The sequence below is a fragment of the Elephas maximus genome, chromosome 3 (genome assembly GCF_024166365.1).
Source record: "Elephas maximus indicus isolate mEleMax1 chromosome 3, mEleMax1 primary haplotype, whole genome shotgun sequence".
Classification (NCBI taxonomy): Eukaryota; Metazoa; Chordata; class Mammalia; order Proboscidea; family Elephantidae; genus Elephas; species Elephas maximus.
The window spans coordinates 69532037-69551878 of NC_064821.1; the positions used below are offsets into that span (position 1 = coordinate 69532037).

Below are 19842 nucleotides of genomic sequence, written 5' to 3' on the forward strand. Positions count from 1 at the left end.
TAAATCTGATGATACCAAGTAGTGTTTTTATACTGGTTACAGCCTCTTTCTCTCCATCTTCATCTACCCCAAACACGATCCTTCATAGTTTTATGAAATGAAATTGGCCACTAAGGGCTTCTTGTTTCCTAGCCATGTTTAGTGTAACGTTAATATTTGCTCAAGCACTCAGGTCTCAATTCAGGTTTGAGAATACTGATTTGATCTGTGGAGTTCTTGCTGGTGAGTGCAGTGTAAAGGCAAAATTTTCTATTATTATTTAATAGTCAAAATTTTGCATCAGGCATGGATTTGTAGCTGTTTTCTTTTATATTCACCTATTCTGGGGATAATCTAAGAACAGCACTACCAGTATTTGGGAAATTATAAAAACTATGTTTGAAAGGATAATTGTCATTAGCAAATTTCATTTGCTGGCATTTGTAAAAGCCACAGAAATGCTACATTGTGGAGTGATTTCCCTGTAATAGACAATTTTATCAGTTCTAATTTAGTAAAAGCCAATGTCTTCCTGAATAAGCTCCTCTTTCCAGATATACAGATATAATCTTTACATACCAGAGAGTACCAGTGGGCCATGAAAATAACTGAGTTTTATGGGGAAGCTAGTAAATGCTATGAAGACGTATTTCTAGCTAAGGACCAATAGCATGCCAAACTTAAAAAAATGGGGGGGGGTTCCTACCCAAGAGAGAAAAATTAGAATGAAGAGATGTGGATTACATGACAGATAATGGCACACTAGACAGACTGAAAATTTAAGTCTTTTGCTAGCAACATGGTTACTCTGTTGTTAGTTTATCCCCGTCTTGAGTGTTTATTATGATGTTCCTTTCCAAACTGCCAGTTGGCCTGAGTTTTCCACCAAAAGTGTACCGAAGCTATTATTTATGAGGCTTTTGGGGTGGGGGGTGCTAAGGAAATGTTTTACTTTTTTGTAATTTTTGTTCTTCTTTCTTCTTTTGTTTCCTTTTTTGGCTGAAGAATGGGCTACTGCTGCTTGACTTGTCATCTTTATGAGCTGTTTACAAAAGAAGCCATTACCACATCTGATTTATCTTTTATTGCAAGTGCCCATTTAAAAGCATTTGTTTTGACTTAAAATTCCTTAAAAATTATAAAGTTTAATGTTCCTTCCGATTTTTATCCAACCAAGGCAAATACTGATATTAATAATTTTTCAAAATAGGAAAAAAGATGAGAACTATTTATGTATAAAGACACGTGTTTCACTTTTTAGAGCCTTTTTCCCAGGCATTTACAGCCATTCTTTGCTGAGACATAAACTGGTCATGTTTTATTAAAGAGAAGAATGTAGAAGCAAAGCACTCGCAATTAACTGATCTGATCAGGACTGGATTCTACTTTTTTTAGTTTGCATGTTGTGGACAATTTGGGGGTATTATTTAAATACCTTGTTGATAATATTTATTGTTCATTATCTGTAATATTTATTGTTTACTTTAGTTAAGAACCAGGAGCTGGACTCTTCTGCTGGGCATCTTCCTTCTGTGCTTAGCAAGATAACCTCGATTCCTGCTGGTTCTGTGGGCAATTGCAGTGCAAAGCATTTCTTACTGGGTTTGCAAAGCAAGGGTAATGTGCTCTGTGGGTGTTTGTGTGTCTGTGCAACCCCCATCCCACTGCCACCCCCTGCTCTCTCCCTTTTCCTTATCAAAATTTATTTTTAAAGATCTGTATAAACCTTATTTAAAAATCTGATGAATCCTTTTTTTTTTTTGAGGTATAGAAACACTGATAAAATTTAATGTATTAGTTTTCCTTAGGTGTTTGCATTTCACCAGGCCATAGAGTCATTGTAAAGTTGATAATGACATTTCGGAGTTGATTATACCATTAAGCAGTACTTACAAGGCCAGTCCTGAATCTCATTTTACTTGACAGAATGACAAAACAGAATGAAGAGCATGTTGGACTGTGGTGTTCCATTATATAAAATGACTAGAGAGGTAGTATGCTGAGTCTTATAATCTCCTTTTGAGGAGAATTTAATACTTTCAGGAAGCAAAAATGTATGGGCAATACAACATAGAAAGATATGCTTTGGGCCCTAGAAACAGTAATAAATCTATCAAGCTTTAAAAGGATTGTAACTAATCAGAAATGTTTCCCCTATTTTCTTTTCTAATAAACAATGTTTATCTTAAAACTAGCCATTAAAAATGGCCTATCCAGTGTTCTTCCTGAGCATCTTGGTTCAGAAATATTTATTTAATAGTTGGGTCGCTATGAGTCGGAATCGACTTGACGGCACTGGGTTTCTGGGTTAATAGTATACATATTTTAATTCTTATCTTCTATCACAATTTCTTTCCTCAAAGTTCTGGCTGGTGATGCTTTCTAAAATATAATGTGGGCCTGGTTGAGAACTTGCTAACAACAGGTGAAGGGAATACCAGCCTGAGTTAAAGCCACATGCTTGGCCCACTTCAGGTGCTAAAGAAACGCTTACTTCTATGTAGGGACTAGGTATCTTCATTGCTTTGGTTCATGTTTCTTTGCAAAAAGTAATATTTAAAAAAATATAAAGTCATGCTGAATGTAAAGTATAATGGTGTTGATCTATAGCACATGTCTCTAACCTAGAGTTATTGTTTAAATTTAAATCAAGTTTTGGGTTACTTTGATCTTTAATATTTTACGTTCCCAATTGCTATCCTGACTTTGGCAAGAGAGTGGTAATTCCCCTTGGGTCTTCACTGTTTCTGAGGCAGGTCCCAAATAGCAACGTTTACTGAGGAATTAGATCACAGATACAGCCAGGTCTTTACTCGTATTCCGGAGAATGTCTTTGGCATCTATAAGTTAGAAAACGTTAAACAAAACATTATGAAGCTACAGCTTAAATTTGAGTTGTTTTCTTTTCTGCCCAGATAAATTAAGTCTATTATCATTGACTTTGACTTTCAAAACCAACTCACTCAATAACAAAGTTTTATATTATATTCTCGTAGAAGAGAACTTTTTTACTATTTACCAATTACTAACATTTGTTATAATTGTTTCCATTTAACTGCTTTTTCTTTATAGGAACCTATTAAGGTTTATTTTTAACCGTTTTTAAAGGCTTGGAGGATTTGTCATCACTTCCTTGATACATTGTTTACTGGAATCTTCAGGTTTTAAAGATTATTTCATTACTGAAGCCAGATATAAAAGCTTGCATAGGAAAATAAATTTAATAATATTTTTCTGATTTAAAAAATAATATGTATATGTGCATATATATATTCATTTGAGAGAGGTTAGGAAAAAATAGAAAAATACAAGGAAAAAACAGATCATTATTAATATTTAGTACATAGCCTTACAGTCTTTTTCATGTATGTATGTAATTATACACACATAGGAAAATATGATTTTTAAGTGGTAAAGAAATAAAACAGCATATTATTGAGAGGAGAGTTTAGTCTGAAGTTAGCATTTTTGCCTTCTTCCTCCATCCCAACATCCAACTATGGTCCTGAGGTGAAAGTGCTTCCCTGAAATCACTTGGCAGGCTTGGCAGTGATGCTGCAGTTCTTTACTCAGTTCTTACATGCCTGCCCAGGATTTTAATATACAGAAGATAAAGTGAGATAGTGACAAGGTTTTTTTCTTCCTTTTAACAGAGAAAGAAATTGTTTTTTTATTGCCACCCAAAGGTAAAATTGGACTTCACTAAGTAGGGAACAAGTAACCAAACGTGTGTGGGGAAAATTACTACATAGGCCCTCCAGAAAAAAGTCCTATGGCTCTTGCTTGTGTAGCAAAATTTTAGAAAGATTTTCAGGGTATATTTTTACTATGATGCTTATAGAATAAGATAATCTTGTAAAGCATAACTCTGGTTCTTTTGACAGCCTCTTCAAATACATAAATCCTTTACTTCAAAAATAACCTGAAAAAAAGAAAAAGACTAATGGAGTGACAGCAAAATACCTGTAAAACACCCACATCCTGCTCTTAATGATATCTGGAATCCATAAGCCATCGAACATACACAGGGTTTGATGATCCTGAGACATAATCCCTTTGAATAGTTTTTACGAAATGCTTTTTTTTTTTTTTTAAGAAAAAAAATCTTTGTTTTCTTCCCTCAAACAAAGAAAATACCGAATTATCATACTTAGCAGGAGCCTAAATGAAATTGAGTCTTCAATCAAATAGTGTTTCTGTTCAATTAAATATTTGTCTAGCATTCTGCCTTCTCATATTCTTAAAACCAACTAGATGTCATTGCAGCGTTTTGTAGGCAGCCGGTTTTTCTAATGTAGCATTTTTCTCCTTATGGGTCCTCCATCAGCCCAGGCAAGCAACATCTGAATTAACACCTTTTGAAACATTAAGTCTCCATTTTGCCTACTCGCCGCTGTAGGTGGTTCACATGCAGCCATGTCTTTATTCATATGCCTGAGAAGATCCCTTTACAGTTTCCAAACTAATTTGGTATATGCAGTTGGCAGTTGTGTAGGGTTTTATATAATCCAGTGGTCCTTGCTCATGGTCACAGCCAAAGGCACAATGCTGTCAGTTAAAAGTATTCACTGATACTAGATGCCAAAATCTGGTCTCTTGTGTCACAGAGACTTAATATCTTCTTCCTGCCACAGTTTTTTCTTCTGGATTTCCAGCCTTCTCCTCACATGTTATAGTTAGTGTTGGCCACTAAGAACAGATTCTCCTAAGAGGACTTTGGACGGTCTTTGTACTTCTCAAAAATAGGGTCAGATTTAGGGTATATTTTTTTGAACATAATAGGACATGTCCTTTGGTCCTGCTTTTGTAATACCTTCTGGTACTCTGGAAAGAAAATGGGCATTAGAAACCAGAAACTGACCTAGGTTTAAACCCTAGCTCCATCAGTTAATAGCACTAAGTTCCTTAATCTCTGATTATTCATCTGCAAAATAGGGCTAATGACTATCTCATAGTGAGGTTGTGAAAAATTAAAAGAGAAAACATGTTAAACTGACTAACATAGTACCTGGTACATGGTGAACATTCAATAGAAGTTAGTTTTCCCCTCATTTTACTGATGTAAGAGATAAAATGCTGGAGTAGACAATGGATCTGATCAAGTGAGCCACTGTTAATGTTCATTCTAAATATTTTCCGTTACTAAGTAGCAGAAGACAAAACAGAAGTTTTCAAGTCACCTAAATTTTAAAAACATCAACAGGTTTTCACTGAGCATCTATTGTGTGCCAGAAACTGAATATAAGACAGATACAGAGCTAAGTAACAGTAAGTTCATCTCCCCAAGGAGCTCATAGTCTAATGGAAAGACAGATAAATAAACCAATAATGACAGGGTGCAATGGGAACAAAAGAGGAGTGGTACCTAACAATACCTTCGGCAGCCAGGAGAAACTCCCCTAAGAACTGATACTTGAGCTGATTCTGGAAAACACAGGAGCTTCGAGGCAGAAGGAATGATATTTACAAAGGTACAGAGGCAAAAGAATGCATCCTGTATTCTAGGAACTGCATGTAGTTTGAATTAATGGAGGGAAGGATGTGTGTGGAGGAGTAGCAGGATGAAGCTGGAAAAAGAAGTAGGGGTCAGAGTTTGAAGTGTTTTCTGTGTCTTACCTGAGGGTCTGTACTTTAACCAAGAGACAGTAAGGAGCCATTGAAGGGTTTTAAGCTGGAAAATTTAATTTCCAACATTGCATTTTAGCAATAAACACTTTGGCAAGAGAATAGAGGATACATTGAAGGAAGATTTTGAGATGAGAAAGAAGGAAAGAAGAAAAACTGTTTAGGATATTAGTAGTAATCTGGGTGAGGCATTATCAGAGTTTGAAAGAAGGTAGTAAAGGTGGGAATGGAGAAAAGCAGATTGGTAATGAGATATTAAAGTAGACTAGAAATGACTGATATAATCTGTGGGAGTCTGGGGATGAATATAAGGAAGGCATTGAAGATGATGCTCAGGATTCTGGCATGAAAGACTGAATGGATTATGGTGCCATTTAGCAATATATTAGAGATATGGAGGAAGGAGCCCTGATGGTGCAGTGGTTAAGAACTCAGGTTGCTAACCAAAAGGTTGGAAGTTCGAATCTACCAGCCACTCCTTGAAAACCCTATGGGGCAGTTCTATTCTGTCCTGTAAGGTCTCTATGAATCAGAATCGACTTGACGGCAATGGGTTTGATTTGGTTTGATGGAGGAAGTTGGGATGGGGGCTTAGGCAGCAGCAGAAATTAGTGTAGTTTGGCATATATTGCATTCCACATGCCTGGCGGGAAGTCCAGTAAGATCCCTTGGACAATAAAGATAGCTGAAGAGGTTGATTTGACCACATGTGAGAGTGCTATAAATGGTAACCCAACTGTTACCAGTTTTTCTTTTATTTTCAATGAGTAACACATATTGCCAAAAAAAAAAAAAAAAAACTGTTGCCATCGAGTCGATTCCAACTCATAGCAACCCTATAGGAGAGAGTAGACCTGCTCCATAGGGTTTCCAAGGAGCAGCTGATAAATTCTAACTGCCAACCTTTTGGTTAGCAACCAAATTCTTAACTACTGCACCACAAGGGATCCAGCACATATTAGGTGCTCAGTAAATATTTGTTGAATTGATATTATTGTGGCTACAGCTTTTATCCTTGGTTTCCTGTATACATTCTTTGAAAAAAATGGTTGCTACAATTTTACTCAGCAGTAGGAACTTCGGACTATTAGCCAGGTGGTTCTGACCTAATCAATATTTAATTCACAAATTGCTTCCTGATGACAGACTACCACTTATTTCTTGAGCAGACTGGTGCAAAATTGGCACTTATGTTATTATCTTAAATATATTCCTGATTATTAATTAGCCTTCTCAGTTGTGAAAACATTGTTTGGAGAAGCCATGACGTTCCTCACCATTTGAATGGGTTTCACAATACTAGGGCTAGGACATAGCAGTTTGAGAAAGCCTATTAACTTATTACCAGCTGATCGTTTTTTTGACAGCTCTATAGCAGCTTGTGTGACTCAAAAGAAATAGTGAAATAAGCACCCTAGAAAGTAGTGCGGTATATTAATGATATAACAATAAATTTATTGTAGTGTCCCCAGGGCCTATCACATAATAGGTGACCAGTCAATGTTGGTCGTATGGTGTTTTAAAATTAACAAAGTGTTTTCATATAGATTATTGTATTTGGTCCTCATAATCCTATGAGCCAAATATTATTCTCGTTTTAAACATAAGGAACTCCATATACACTTGGCAAGAATATTTTATGTATCTCTGACACATCTGCAGAGACATTATCATCTCTCATCTTTCATGTCTTAAGGAATATTCATAATCAGCCAGTGAAAGACCTGCCTCATCTGAGTTCACCTTGTACTACTTTGAGATGCTGTTGAGTTGCATATTTCAGGATGGTTTAGGAATAAAGTTGGACTGAAGCTCTTGAGGGCAGTGCATCTTTCTTTCCTTAACAGAGTGCTAGTGTACATTTATCGCAGTGGAGGCTGGCTTACAAGTTAATGAGCAACAGTGATTTTTTAATATAATACTTATATGTGATTTGAGCACTAAAATGTGTATGCTTTTCCAAGCATATTTCATTTACCCCAGGCACACCTTCTTAAAAGTTCCTTTCTGTTATTAAGTTCCTATGTGGTATATAATATGCTAAAATGATCTTACCAAATTTCAGACCTTGTTTTATAGCTTTCTGGTGAGTACACACGGATGCTACTTGCCATGACATTTGGCTTCTGTTAGAATGTTCATTTTTCATATCTTTTCCTACTTGTGTGAATTTCTTCTCTTCTTCCAGCTAGAGCACTTTTCTTTAAACTTTAGGAATGGGTCATCTACTATGATGGTATCTTCTCATCCAAGTTCTGTTTGAAGTACTTATTTTACAATATTTGTTCCCGCAGTGTGAGGGATTTAGCCTAGGAGGGAGCTCTGTGTTTCCAGGATGTATTTCTCTTAGAGGTTGGAAGTGTTATGTCATTCATCTGTGAAGAAATGCATCTCTATTGCTGGGTCACTTGTATTCTGTTTGCAGAGAAACATGTCAGTATTTTTATACCATGTTTGAGGCCATTACCATGATTAGGGTAAGTCTGTGCTGAATGTGTTCGATGTCTATATCCCTGCCAACCAAGTCTAGATTTTAGCTTCTCCATTAGAGAAGTTAAAACTTGGCACTATGGACTTGGAGATGTGAACATCCTTCAAGCTGATTGTTCTCCTCAAGAATATGTTTTGATTTCCTCATGAATTACTTTATGTCATGTGCATAGTAATGAGTAATGAATGGCAAAGTAGCTCACTTAAACATAAAGAAAATATGTTCTACAGGGAAGACCATAGGAATATGAAGTGCTATGTGCTGTATGAGGCACACTGACGTGATTTCTTAGATTAATGGTGCTATAGAAATATGACCAGAATGACATTGGCATTGTTTAAGCTGCTGACATGTGTAATGAACAGTAGTCTTCCTTTTGACAATCTCAGGAGCTAAGATTCTTGGTTTATATTAGTTTAGTATTCTTGATGCTTCTTAAAAAATCATTGTTTCTTGGAGTTCACTATATTCCCCACTTACTGCTAATCTTTTCTTCTTGCTTTTGTATGTGTCCATTCATTTGTAGAGTATAAATGACATTCGCACAGAGGAGGTGGCTGCTGTGACAAAGGGGCCAAATACTAACCCTGACTCTGAACAGAAGGGCCCCAAGCATTCAGTAGTTCCTAGCGAGAGCCAAATGACCACCCCACCGGAGTCTTCACAAAGTTTTGACTTTGGCTCCCTCTCCATAAGCAGCAAGGAGACAGAAGAGAAGGTGCAGGGGGCATCTGGCCATCTTGACATTCAGGAGATGCCAAGAGACCCAAATGGGGAATGTATAGGAGTGGAGAAACAGGCCAGTGCCTTACAGGGCCCCATGGGCAAGTTCTCAGTAACATCAGCTTCCTATCAGCTGCAACTTGGTGAAAAAAAGGCAGAGAGTGGTGAAGAACATGTTACACCAGGAGAGCCGCTTGGAAAGCAAAATGGATCATTTCTTGACTCTCATGTGGGTAACCAGTTCCCCACCCTCATTCGAAGTTTCCAGGTAGTAACTGACTCAGTGACACAGGTCTAATGACTCTCTTTGGGAGAGGGCCAGAATCTGTTCTGTGGAGGAGGTGGCAGTGGTGGTGAGGGTAGACTCTCTGCTTTTTTTCAAAATCACAGAATAAAATTGATGCTATTAATTTCTACAAAGAAATTTATCCAGAGGAATTAACTCCATACTAGAAATGCCTTCTCCCCTACTGACTTACAAAACTCTTGGGAGTAAACTTCAGCAATTTGTCTTTATGAGGCTGGTATCATTAGGGTTTTTCTACCCAAGTATGGGCTATTTAAGGAGGTAAATTTCTGAGACTTCTATGGTGAGGAACCGTCAGTGTTCTGAGCTATTTAAAGAGGTAAATTTCTGAGACTTCTATGGTGAGGAACCTTCAGTGTTCTGAGACCATGCTCAAAAATTCAGATACTCTTAATTAAAAGAGGCAACTGATCTTTTTATGAGAATTCCACCCTCAAATAGTAATGTATTGCAGCCACATGGTGCAACCCCACCACTCCCGCTGACCCCATTCACAGGGGCTTCCATGATCACAGGCACTAATCTCCTATGCTAAGGTGATGGCCACTTCATCTTATCACAATCAAATGGTAGTTTTAGAGTGATTTATAGTCTTGGGGAAGGTGAGCTGACAGGGAAGGCGGCCTTTGATATTCCACTATTTTATTCTCCTGAAATTCTGAGATTAATCACCAGGTGGTGGTAGATCTGATTTTTTTTTTTTCTTTCCAGTGTTCCAAACACTGTTTATTCTTAATAACTCCAAAGTGAATATCTGACATTGATTTGAAAGAAGTTAATGAACTCCAGGGTAATGCATTCCAGTGCTACTGCCATTTCATGTACCATTTGTATTAGTGGAGGAAACGTGGCTGATTTTCTTAATTATAGCAGTGCAGCCAAAAGGACAAACGAAAGTGAGTGTTATTTGGCAAATAGTTTTATATTCAAATTCTGAAGGTCAGTCTGAAGTGTTTTATATCACCACTCGTAAGTGTCTGATCTTATAACTTCCATTAAGCATATGAAAGTGATTACAGGAATGCTGTTCTTTAATCTCTCGTGATTTGATGCCTTGTCAGGGCTACTTTGGAACAGTGTCCAGGACTTGTGCAGAGTAAACACCTTTGGAGAGTGAGCTAGTCCTTTGCTCAATTAAAGCTAACACTTTGATCAGATCAATGTCAGAAGATTAGTTTTCCCCAGACTTCTGAAAGACTCCAGTAACTCTGTTTCTTACTGTTTCACAGCCTCCCCTAGTGAAGACTCAGACCGTCACCATCTCAGATTCTGCCAATGCTGTGAAAAGTGAAATCCCAACCAAAGACGTCCCTATTGTCCACACTGAGACAAAGACCATCACTTATGAGGCTGCCCAGGTAGGACATGGTTTGATGCTTCAGAACCAGACTGGAATACACAGAGTAGATAACCTTTGTTTTTCTTCACAGGCTTTCTAATGGTTTGCTGTAAATATGCCAGGCTTTACTGGGGTACTTCTTTTTAGGAGAGATTACTGATCAAAGGATGTCCCAAGATACTTGATTAAGAGCAAAATCCACTCGAATTTGATTGCTTATATCCATTCAGTTTTATTAGTCTAGTATACTAGTTTTTGGTTTTGTTTTTTATACTAGTAGTATACTGGTAAGCCTTGAGTTGCAATATTGAAGGATTCTATGGGGAAAATACTAAAAGACACAGGAAGCATCAAAAGAAGATGGAAGGAATATACACAGTCACTGTACCAAAAAGAATTGGTCAACGTTCAACCATTGCAGGAGGTAGCATATGATTAAGAACTAATGGCACTGAAGGAAGAGGTCCAAGGTGCACTGAAGCATTGGCAAAAAACAAGTCTCCAGGAATTGATGGAATACCAATTGAGATGTTTCAACAGAGGGATACAGCCCTAAAAGCACTGACTCATCTATGCCAGGAAAATTGGAAAAGAGCTACCTAGGCAACTGACTGGAAGAGACCCATATTTGTACCCATGCTAAAGAAAGGTGATCCAACAGAATGCGGAAATTATGGAACAATATCATTAATATTACACACAAGGAAAATTTTCTGAAGATAATTCAAAAGCAGTTGCAGCAGCACATCGACAGGGAACCGCCAGAATTTCAAGCCAGATTCAGGAGAGGAAGTGGAACAAGGGATATCATTGCTGATGTTAGATGGATTATGGCTGAAAGCAGAGAATACCAGAAAGATGCTTACCTGTGTTTTATTGACTATGCAAAGGCATTCGACTGTGTGGGTCAAAATAAATTATGGATAACATTCCAAAGAATGAGAAGTCTGGAACACTTAATTGTGCTCATGAGGAACCTGTACTTAGACCAAGAGGCAGTCGTTCAAACAGAACAAGGGAATGTAACGTGGTTTAAAATTAGGGAAGGCGTGCATCAGGGTTGTTTCCTTTCACCATACTTATTCAATCTGTATGTTGAGCAAATAATCCGAGAAACTAGACTATATGAAGAAGAACACGGAAAAAGGATTGGAGGAAGACTCATAAACAGCCTGCAATATGCAGAGGAAATAACCTTGCTTGCTCAAAGTGAAGAGAACTTGAAGCACTTACTGATGAAGATCAAAGACCTCAGCCTTAAGTATGGATTACACCTCAATGTAAAGAAAACAAAAATTTTCACAACTGGACCAACAAGCAATATCATGATAAACGGAGAAAATATTGAAGTTGTCAAGGATTTCATTTTACTTGTATCCACAGTCAACACCCATGGAAACAGCAGTCAAGAAATCTAATGACTCATTGCATTGGGCAAATCTACTGCAAAAGACTTCTTTAAACCATTAAAAACAAAGATGTCACTTTGAGGAATAAGGTGTGCCTGATTGGAAACCCTGGTAGCATAATGGTTAAGAGCTACCTCTGTTAACGTAAAGGTTGGCAGCTCAAATCCACCAGGCGCTCCTTGGAAACCCTGTGGGGCAGTTCTACTCTGTCCTATAGGGCCATTATGAGTCAGAATCGACTCAACAGCAACGGGTTTGGTTTGGTTTGGGACCCAAGCCATGGTGTTTTCAGTAGCCTCATATGTATGTGAAAGCTGGACAATAAGTAAGGAAGACTGAAGAACTGATGCCTTTGAATTATGGTGTTGGTGAAGAATATACCATGGACTGCAAGAAGAACGAACAAATCTGTCTTGGAAGAAGTACAGCCAGAATGCTCATTAGACGTAAGGATAGCGAGACTTCACCTCACATACTTTGGTCATATTATCAGGAGGGACTGGTCCCTGGAGAAGGATATCATGCTTGGTAAAGTACAGGGTCAATGAAAAAGAGAAAGACCCTCAATGAGATGGACCAACACATGGCTGCAACAGTGGGCTCAAGCATAACAACAATTGTAAGGATGGTGCAGGACCGGGCAGTGTTTCATTCTGTTGTACATAGGGTCACTATGAGTTGGAACCAACTCGATGGTACTTAACAACAGCAGTGTAATGATGAAGAACATGGGTTTTGGGGGTCAAACAATCTGAGTTCAGGTCCTGGTTCCTCAATGTACTACCTTGGGCAAGTAATTGAAGATCTCTGAGACTTGATCCCCTGCCCCTGATGATAGTATCTACCTCATGATATTCTAAAAAGGATTATATAAGATACAGTACTGAGTGGAAAGGGCTTGAGCAGTATGCTTGAAAGCATAAATAACAGTGAAAATTATTATAATAAATTTGTTAATATTAAAATCACATAAGAACTTAAGAGGGATATCATGCTTAGCAAGGTAGAGGGTCAGTGAAAAAGAGGAAACCCTCAATAAGGCGGATTGACACAGTGGCTGCAACAATGGGCTCAAACATAACAACGACTGTGAGGATGGCGCAGGACCAGGCAGTGTTTCGTTCTCTTGTACATAGGGTCGCTATGAGTTGGAACCCGCTCAACGGCACCTAACAACAACTTAAGTATTTAAATTTTTTGTTTAAATTCTGTCCTAGTTTTTTAGCGCTGCTAAAACAGAAATACAACAAGTAGATGGCTGTAATGAAGAGAAACTTATTTTCTCACAGTTTAGGAGGCTAGAAGTCAGAATTCAGGGCAGCAGCTTAGGGGACGGCTCTCTGTCTGTTCTGGGGCAAAATCCTTGTCTCAGCCTCTTCTTAGAGATCTCCATGTAGTAAATCTGTCTTTTCCCGTTCGTCATTACTTCTCAGTGCCCAGTCTGCTCTTTTCACATCTCAAAAGCGGACAGGTTTAAAACACACCCTACAATCATATGACCTCATTAACATAACAAAGAAAACCCTGTCACAAATGGGATCGTATCCACAGTATTCTGACCCTGTAGGACAGAATAGAACTGCCCCCATAGGGTTTCCAGGAAGCAGCTGGTGGATTCCAACTGCTGACCTTTTGGTTAGCAGCAGAGCTCTTAACCACTGAGCCACCAGTATAGAGGTTAGAATTTACAACACACATTTTGAGGTGCCACAATGCAATCTGTAACACTTCCTACTTTCAATGTTGCTAATTTGAATGGATTAGGGTTGATTTATGGTGAGGTTTTTTTTTTTTTTTTTTTTAATTGACAGAAGCAAAAAGTAAGAAAAACTTTTCCCTCTATAAACTGAGCTGTTAATTCATTCAGGCAATATTTAATGAGCATTTCTATTTTAGCTCCTATTCTTGTCCAGAGGTTACAAAGTAAGCACAGTTCCTACCCTCCAGAAACTTCTGTTCTAATAAGGAGAAACAAGCACTAAAGCATATAAGCAAATGTTTAAATAAATTTCAGACAGTGCTAAGTGCCTTGAAGAAACTAAAATAGGGCAAAGAATTAGACACTGTGGGGATTACATGAAGGGCTGCTGCTTTTTAGCTAGAATAGGCAGGGAGGTCCTCTCTGAAGAAGTGACGTTTGGCTGAGACCTGAATGATGCGTAGGAGGCCGCCATGTGAAGCCTGTGGTGTGCTTCCACGCAGGTCCTTTGATTTTATCCTCACACCACCAGAAACTGGGTGATGATATCCCTATTTAGGAAACAGTGTTGCTTCGTGATTAAAAGCACGTGCTTTGCAATTAGACAAACACAATTTGTATCCTAGCTCAGCTATGTCCTAGCTGGATGGCTCTAGACGGACTACTGATCTCTTTAAGCCTCTGTTTTCTGTGCTTTAAAATGGGAATAATACTACTAACCACACAAGAATTGGAGGAGGATTAAATGAAAGGGTATCTGTAAAGCACTAGGCACATCCATAGACATTCGTCGATGTGAGTGTGTTTCCCCTTCTCCCTCCTGGGGTCCAGAGTGTGGAATTTAGGTTTGATACACAGTGAGTGGTTGCTTAGGTTTTGACCAGTGGTGATAAAGTGGCATAATTAAAGCAGTGCTTTTGGAAGGTGATTCCCAAGGCTGTGTGCTGGATACATTAAGGTAGGGGTGCCTGAAGGCAGGAGGAATAGGACTAGGGTAGGTTTGGGGAGACGCTTTTAAAGAGCCTAAGTGTAGCCTGAGGAAATGACTTCGAAGAAGGATCCATGTCAAGAGAGACAGAAAAATGAATAAATAGGACTTGGCAATAAATGAAACTGAAAAGGGAAGGAGTAGGAAATTAGAATTATTTACATACGTGAGGGAAACCCTTTAAGTTGTCAGTACCATGGGAACAACCTAAATGCCCCTCAATAGGGAACTATTAAATTATGGTATATCTGATTAAGCTAATTCTATGTAGCTCTTTTAAAAAGCTGCTGATGGGAACAATCTCCAAGACATTGTTAAATCAAAAAGCATGGTATGAAGTGGTATGTATAATATGCAACTGTTTGGGAGGGAAAATGGAGAGTAAAACCTGTGTATGTACAGGCTCATGCATGAATCTGCTGTCTCTGGATGGACACTCAAAAAACAACAGTGGCAACCTCTGATGAAGGGAACTACAGGACTGTGGGAGTGGAAGGGAGATTGACCTCTACAGTATACCATTTCGCAGTTTTTAAATTTTGTTGCATATGCATATCAAAAAAATTTTTAATGGTTCAAAATAAATTGTTTTAAAAAGTTATGAGGGACACACTGCTCACACAAGCATCTCACTGTATATAAGTTTTACCTAAAACGTGCACACATACACATACACGCAAATGGTTTGTGTGTAACCCCTACAAAAAAAGGGAAAAGCAGCAGTCATTTAAAACATCCTGACATGTAAGAGAATTATAGTGGCAGCATGATGTTCTACATAAAGCATGTAGGGTTTGGAGTCCGAAAGACTTGCTAGTTTTGTGACCTTGGGCAAGTCACTTCACCTCTTTGAGCCTTAGTATTTTCTTCTGAAAAATACCTTTAGCAGGTTATTGAGATAAATACTGTGTGCCTGGCACATAGTAACTGTTCCAAAATGATAGCTCTTGTTAATTCACATTGCTATACATCTATCTTTATTTAATTTTAACCAGGCTTAAGAGAGGTATGAATTGCTTTTTATTATTGATGATAAGCAGCGTAGTTGAGTGGGGAAGAGTGTTGACTCTGGAGGCAAAGTTCTGGGTTTGAACCTGCTCCAAAGTTTAGTAACTTTTTAGGCAAGTTACTAAAAGTAATGAGTCTCTCTGTGCCTCATTTTCCTCATTTGTAAAATAGAGCTAATAATAGTTCTACCTCAAGGTTCTTAAGAGGAATAAATGAATTAATACAAATTAATATATATATTAATGTAATTAATATATTTCCAAAGTACCTGGCACATAGTACCAGATAATTATTTTCTATTGTTTTTGTTTATTTGTTTACTGTAACAATTGCTGCTTCTGTTTTTATTATCTTCCTGACAAGTAAGTCTGGGTACCATTTTTTATTCTTGCACAAGTCTCACACTTTGGGGAACTTGGTGAGATGAAATGGGGGGTGAGGGTAGGGTGTGTTTATGTGAGTGCATATTTGAGGTAAAATTTACATAGAGTGAAATACATAGATTTTAAGCATTCATTTTGACTGGTTTTGACAGACATATACACCTGTCTAACCAAAACATAATTAGGGTGCAGAACATTTTCATCTCTTCTGAAACTTCCCTTACAGGCTTTCCCAGTCAGTCTCCACCCCTCTGGCAGGCACTGCTCTGATTTCCATCACCACAGATCAGTTTTGCCAGTTCCTGAAATTTATATGAATGGAACTATACAGTATATATACTTTTGTTTCTGGCTTCTTTCTCTCAGCATAATGTTTTTTAGATTCTTCCATGTTATGTGAGTCAGTAGTTTATTCTTTTCTAATAGTATTATTCCATTCTATGAATATATCACAATTTTTGTATCCTTTCATCTGTTGGTGGACATTTGTGTTGATTCCAGTTTTGGGAAAAAAAGAATAAAACTGCATATTCATGTACACTTTTTTTTTATGGACACGTGTTTTTATTTTTCTTGGTTGAACACCTAAAAGTGGAATTGTTGGTCTGTAGGATAAATTGTTTAACTTTATAAGCAACTGCCAAAGCCACAGTACCATTTTCTGGAAGCACTGGAGAGTCAAGAAAAAGAGGCCCATATGGAAAAGAGTGTAAGTAGCAAACCGTCACAGCTTCCTCAATCTTCCGTCTTTGTTGGAGATAGAAAGTAGGGAGCCCATAGAGGGAGTGGTGGGAGGTAGAGAAAGATACAGAGCGAGGAGAGGAGGTGCTCTCCAAAAAGATTTAGCTCTGCTGTCATGCAAATTTATGTTCTTATAATAATAATTTATAAAGTACTTTTTGTAACTATGATCTCTTCTGATATTTGCAACAATGCTATGGTGCAGGCAGGGCGCATCTTACAGTATTCTCTTTTATAAATGAGAAAACTAAACCTCAGAGAAGTCAGAATGACTTGCCCAAGGTCCCACAGCTAGTTACTATCCGAGCCAGGACCCAAACCCCAGTCTTCAGACAAGAAGTTTCTTGCCCTGTCTGAGTCCTAGCTCGAACACTTAGTAGCTAGAGAAACTTCAACAAATTATTTAACCTCTCTGGACCTCAGTTTTCTTACCTGTACAGTGAGAATAATAATAGTACCTACCTCAGATACTAAAGGCATAATTGAGATAATAATTATATGCTTGGCACATAGTGTAAGTACAATAAGTATTAGTTGAGTCTGAATCTAAGGTAGATAAGTGGGTCTGAGCTGAAGAAAGTATTAGTGAACTAGCCAGTAATATAACTGGTATAATGGTGATATGTGTAAAAGGCTTAATCGAGTGTCACAATCCCTTTCTTTGGAAACCCAGCCAGAGACTCTTCCCCTTTCTAACTCTCTTTACTTCCTTCTGTCCCTTTCCCTAATGTTTCAAAGTTTTGGCTCAATGAAATGTTGTTGCACTCATGAAAAAGTCTAGAGGCCTCTGCTTATAATACAAATTCAAATTATTTGTATGAAGAAGCAGAGGCAGATAGTAACCTATTTTGCTTCAGGGTTCTTTATGAAAATGATTGCATGTCTCTAAATCCCTCTCTGAGACAGCATACAATACCAATACCAGGTATTTTTGAAATATAGGCAATAGGCAAACTCCCCCCACCTCGTCGTTTTTCTCTCCTTATTGGTCACAGGGTTATCAGCACTCTGAGCCTACTGACAGCCCCAGTGGCTGCTGTCAGTGGTTTTCATCAGGCTGAGTTTGGCACTAGCCAACCATCTCTCTACCTCTTTGCTAATGTCATTTCTCAGCCTGATCATAATATAATAACATATTGTTTTGTTATAATATAGTGAGTGCTAGAGAAGTAGCCCCAGCCCTTGTTTCCTATATAGATTAGTTAAGTAGTCTGGCATTTAAAATACTTTTAAAAACTCTCCTTATGAATGAAGAACACCAAAGACATAAGGAAAATATGAGCCCAAGAGACAGAAAGGGCCACATAAACCAGAGGCTCCTTCAGCCTGAGACCAGAAGAACTAGATGGTACCTGACTACCACCAATGACTGCCCTGACAGTGAACACAACAGAGAGTCCCTGATGGAGTGGGAGAAAAGTGGGGTATAGAACTCAAATTCTAGTAAAAAGACCAGACTCAATGGTCTGATTGAGACTGGAGGGACCTCAGAAGACATCGCCCCCGGACTGTCTGTTAGCCCAGAACTAATATCATTTCCCGAAGCCAACTCTTTAGACAAAGATTAGACTGGCCTATAAGACATAAAATGATACTGGTGAAGACTATGCTTCTTGGTTCAAGTAGATACAGGAGACTAAATGGGCAGCTCCTGTCTGCAGGCAAGATGAGAAGGCAGAGGGGGACAGCAGCTGGTTGAATGGACTCGGGGAATACAGGGTAGAGAGGGAGGAGTGTGCTGTAACATTGTGGGGAGAGCAACTAGGATCACATAACAATATGTGTATAATTTTTTGTATGAGAAACTGTAAACCTTCACTTAAAGCACAATTAAAAAAAAAAAAAAACTCTCCTTATACCAAGGATCCCTTTATATAACAGTTTGTTGTCAGAAATGTCATCGAGAGACATTTTTTCTCCCACTTTGCCCTAAAGGGACATTTCCTACCTCATTTGTTCCAGTTTTCCATCCTTATCTTCAGAGAAGACAGCATGAGGTTCCTTGGCTGCTTAAGCTCCAGCGAGGACCTTTCCCAGTTCTTTATGGAAAGTTCTACTCTGTGATCACAGCCTACCCAGGGGCTCAGTAACCAAGAGCTTACACCATTCCTACCTTGGGTGATGTGTGAGGAGCCTAGTTTGTAGAGAGATCAGTTGCCACTTACTGGTTTTGAGTCCCTGGGCAAATCATTTCCCTTCTCTGAGCCGGAGTTTTCTTACCTGGGATGCTGATAATCTCTGTCCTTTCTAGTTATTTCATAGGGCCAGTTTGAACATCAAAAACGATAATGTTTTGAAGCTATCTGTAAACTCTAAAAGGCCGTACACATGTGGAACTATTGTCCCTCTTGTTAAACATGTCGCTGCACTCCTGCCTTCTCTTTCCAGTCCACTTCTGTCATTGACCCATTGCTAAGGAAACTGAACTCATCCAATTTTTTTAGAAGGAGCCTTGTGCCCAGGGGATTTATTTACTAATTAATAGGTCATTGTAGAAGGACCCTGGTGTTCACGGCCCCCAGACCTTCTGTTGGCCCAGGACAGGAACCATTCCCAAAGCCAACTCTTCAGACAGGGAAGAGGGAGAGTAATTGGGAGTATGTAGCAAGGTGTATATAAGTGTTTGTGTGAGAGACTGACTTGATTTGTAAACTTTCACTTAAAGCACAATAAAAAAAATTTAAAAAGTGAAAAAAAAAAATAGGTCACTGTAAGGGAGTCAGATTTTTGCTTTAGAATTTGTGCAGCTTAATAGCAAAGCTGCAGCCTGCAACATTTGTCCATAAGGCTTCCTGAGAGGCATGGTGATAAGATGTGCTTCCTTTTTCAGACTGATGACAGCAATGGGGACTTGGACCCAGGAGTCTTGCTGACAGCTCAGACCATCACATCTGAGACCACGAGCGGCACCACCACAACTCAGATTACCAAGGTAACAGACCAGTTCAGAACATCCTTCTGGAATCCAGTGGCTTGCTGAGCTAGCTGCGTCTCTACTAGAAGGACCTTGGTTCTTGAGCAAGGGTTTTCAGCTTCATCCCTATTGAGCTAAATTATTCCAAGTGTCCCGGCTTCCTTTGTGGAAAGGCTCTGGTGCTTTCCCCAGCAGTAAACTCGGGGATTCAGAACCTGTCTCCCTGTCTTGTCAGT

At 38.6% G+C, this 19842-nt stretch overlaps 1 protein-coding gene across 16 annotated transcripts in view; it reads left to right on the forward strand.

Annotated features, from left to right (window-relative positions):
- Positions 1-19842, forward strand: part of EPB41 (erythrocyte membrane protein band 4.1) — a 223031-nt gene that overhangs the window by 195634 nt on the left and 7555 nt on the right. For 10 of the 16 annotated variants that reach the window (XM_049878508.1, XM_049878504.1, XM_049878503.1 and 7 more), the window contains 3 exons: positions 8622-9086; positions 10355-10483; positions 19523-19624. In XM_049878508.1, coding sequence (XP_049734465.1) covers positions 8622-9086; positions 10355-10483; positions 19523-19624 — 696 coding nt within the window. The remainder of the gene's footprint in view (positions 1-8621; positions 9087-10354; positions 10484-19522; positions 19625-19842) is intronic. The other 6 variants (XM_049878509.1, XM_049878510.1, XM_049878511.1 and 3 more) reach the window with 2 other exon arrangements.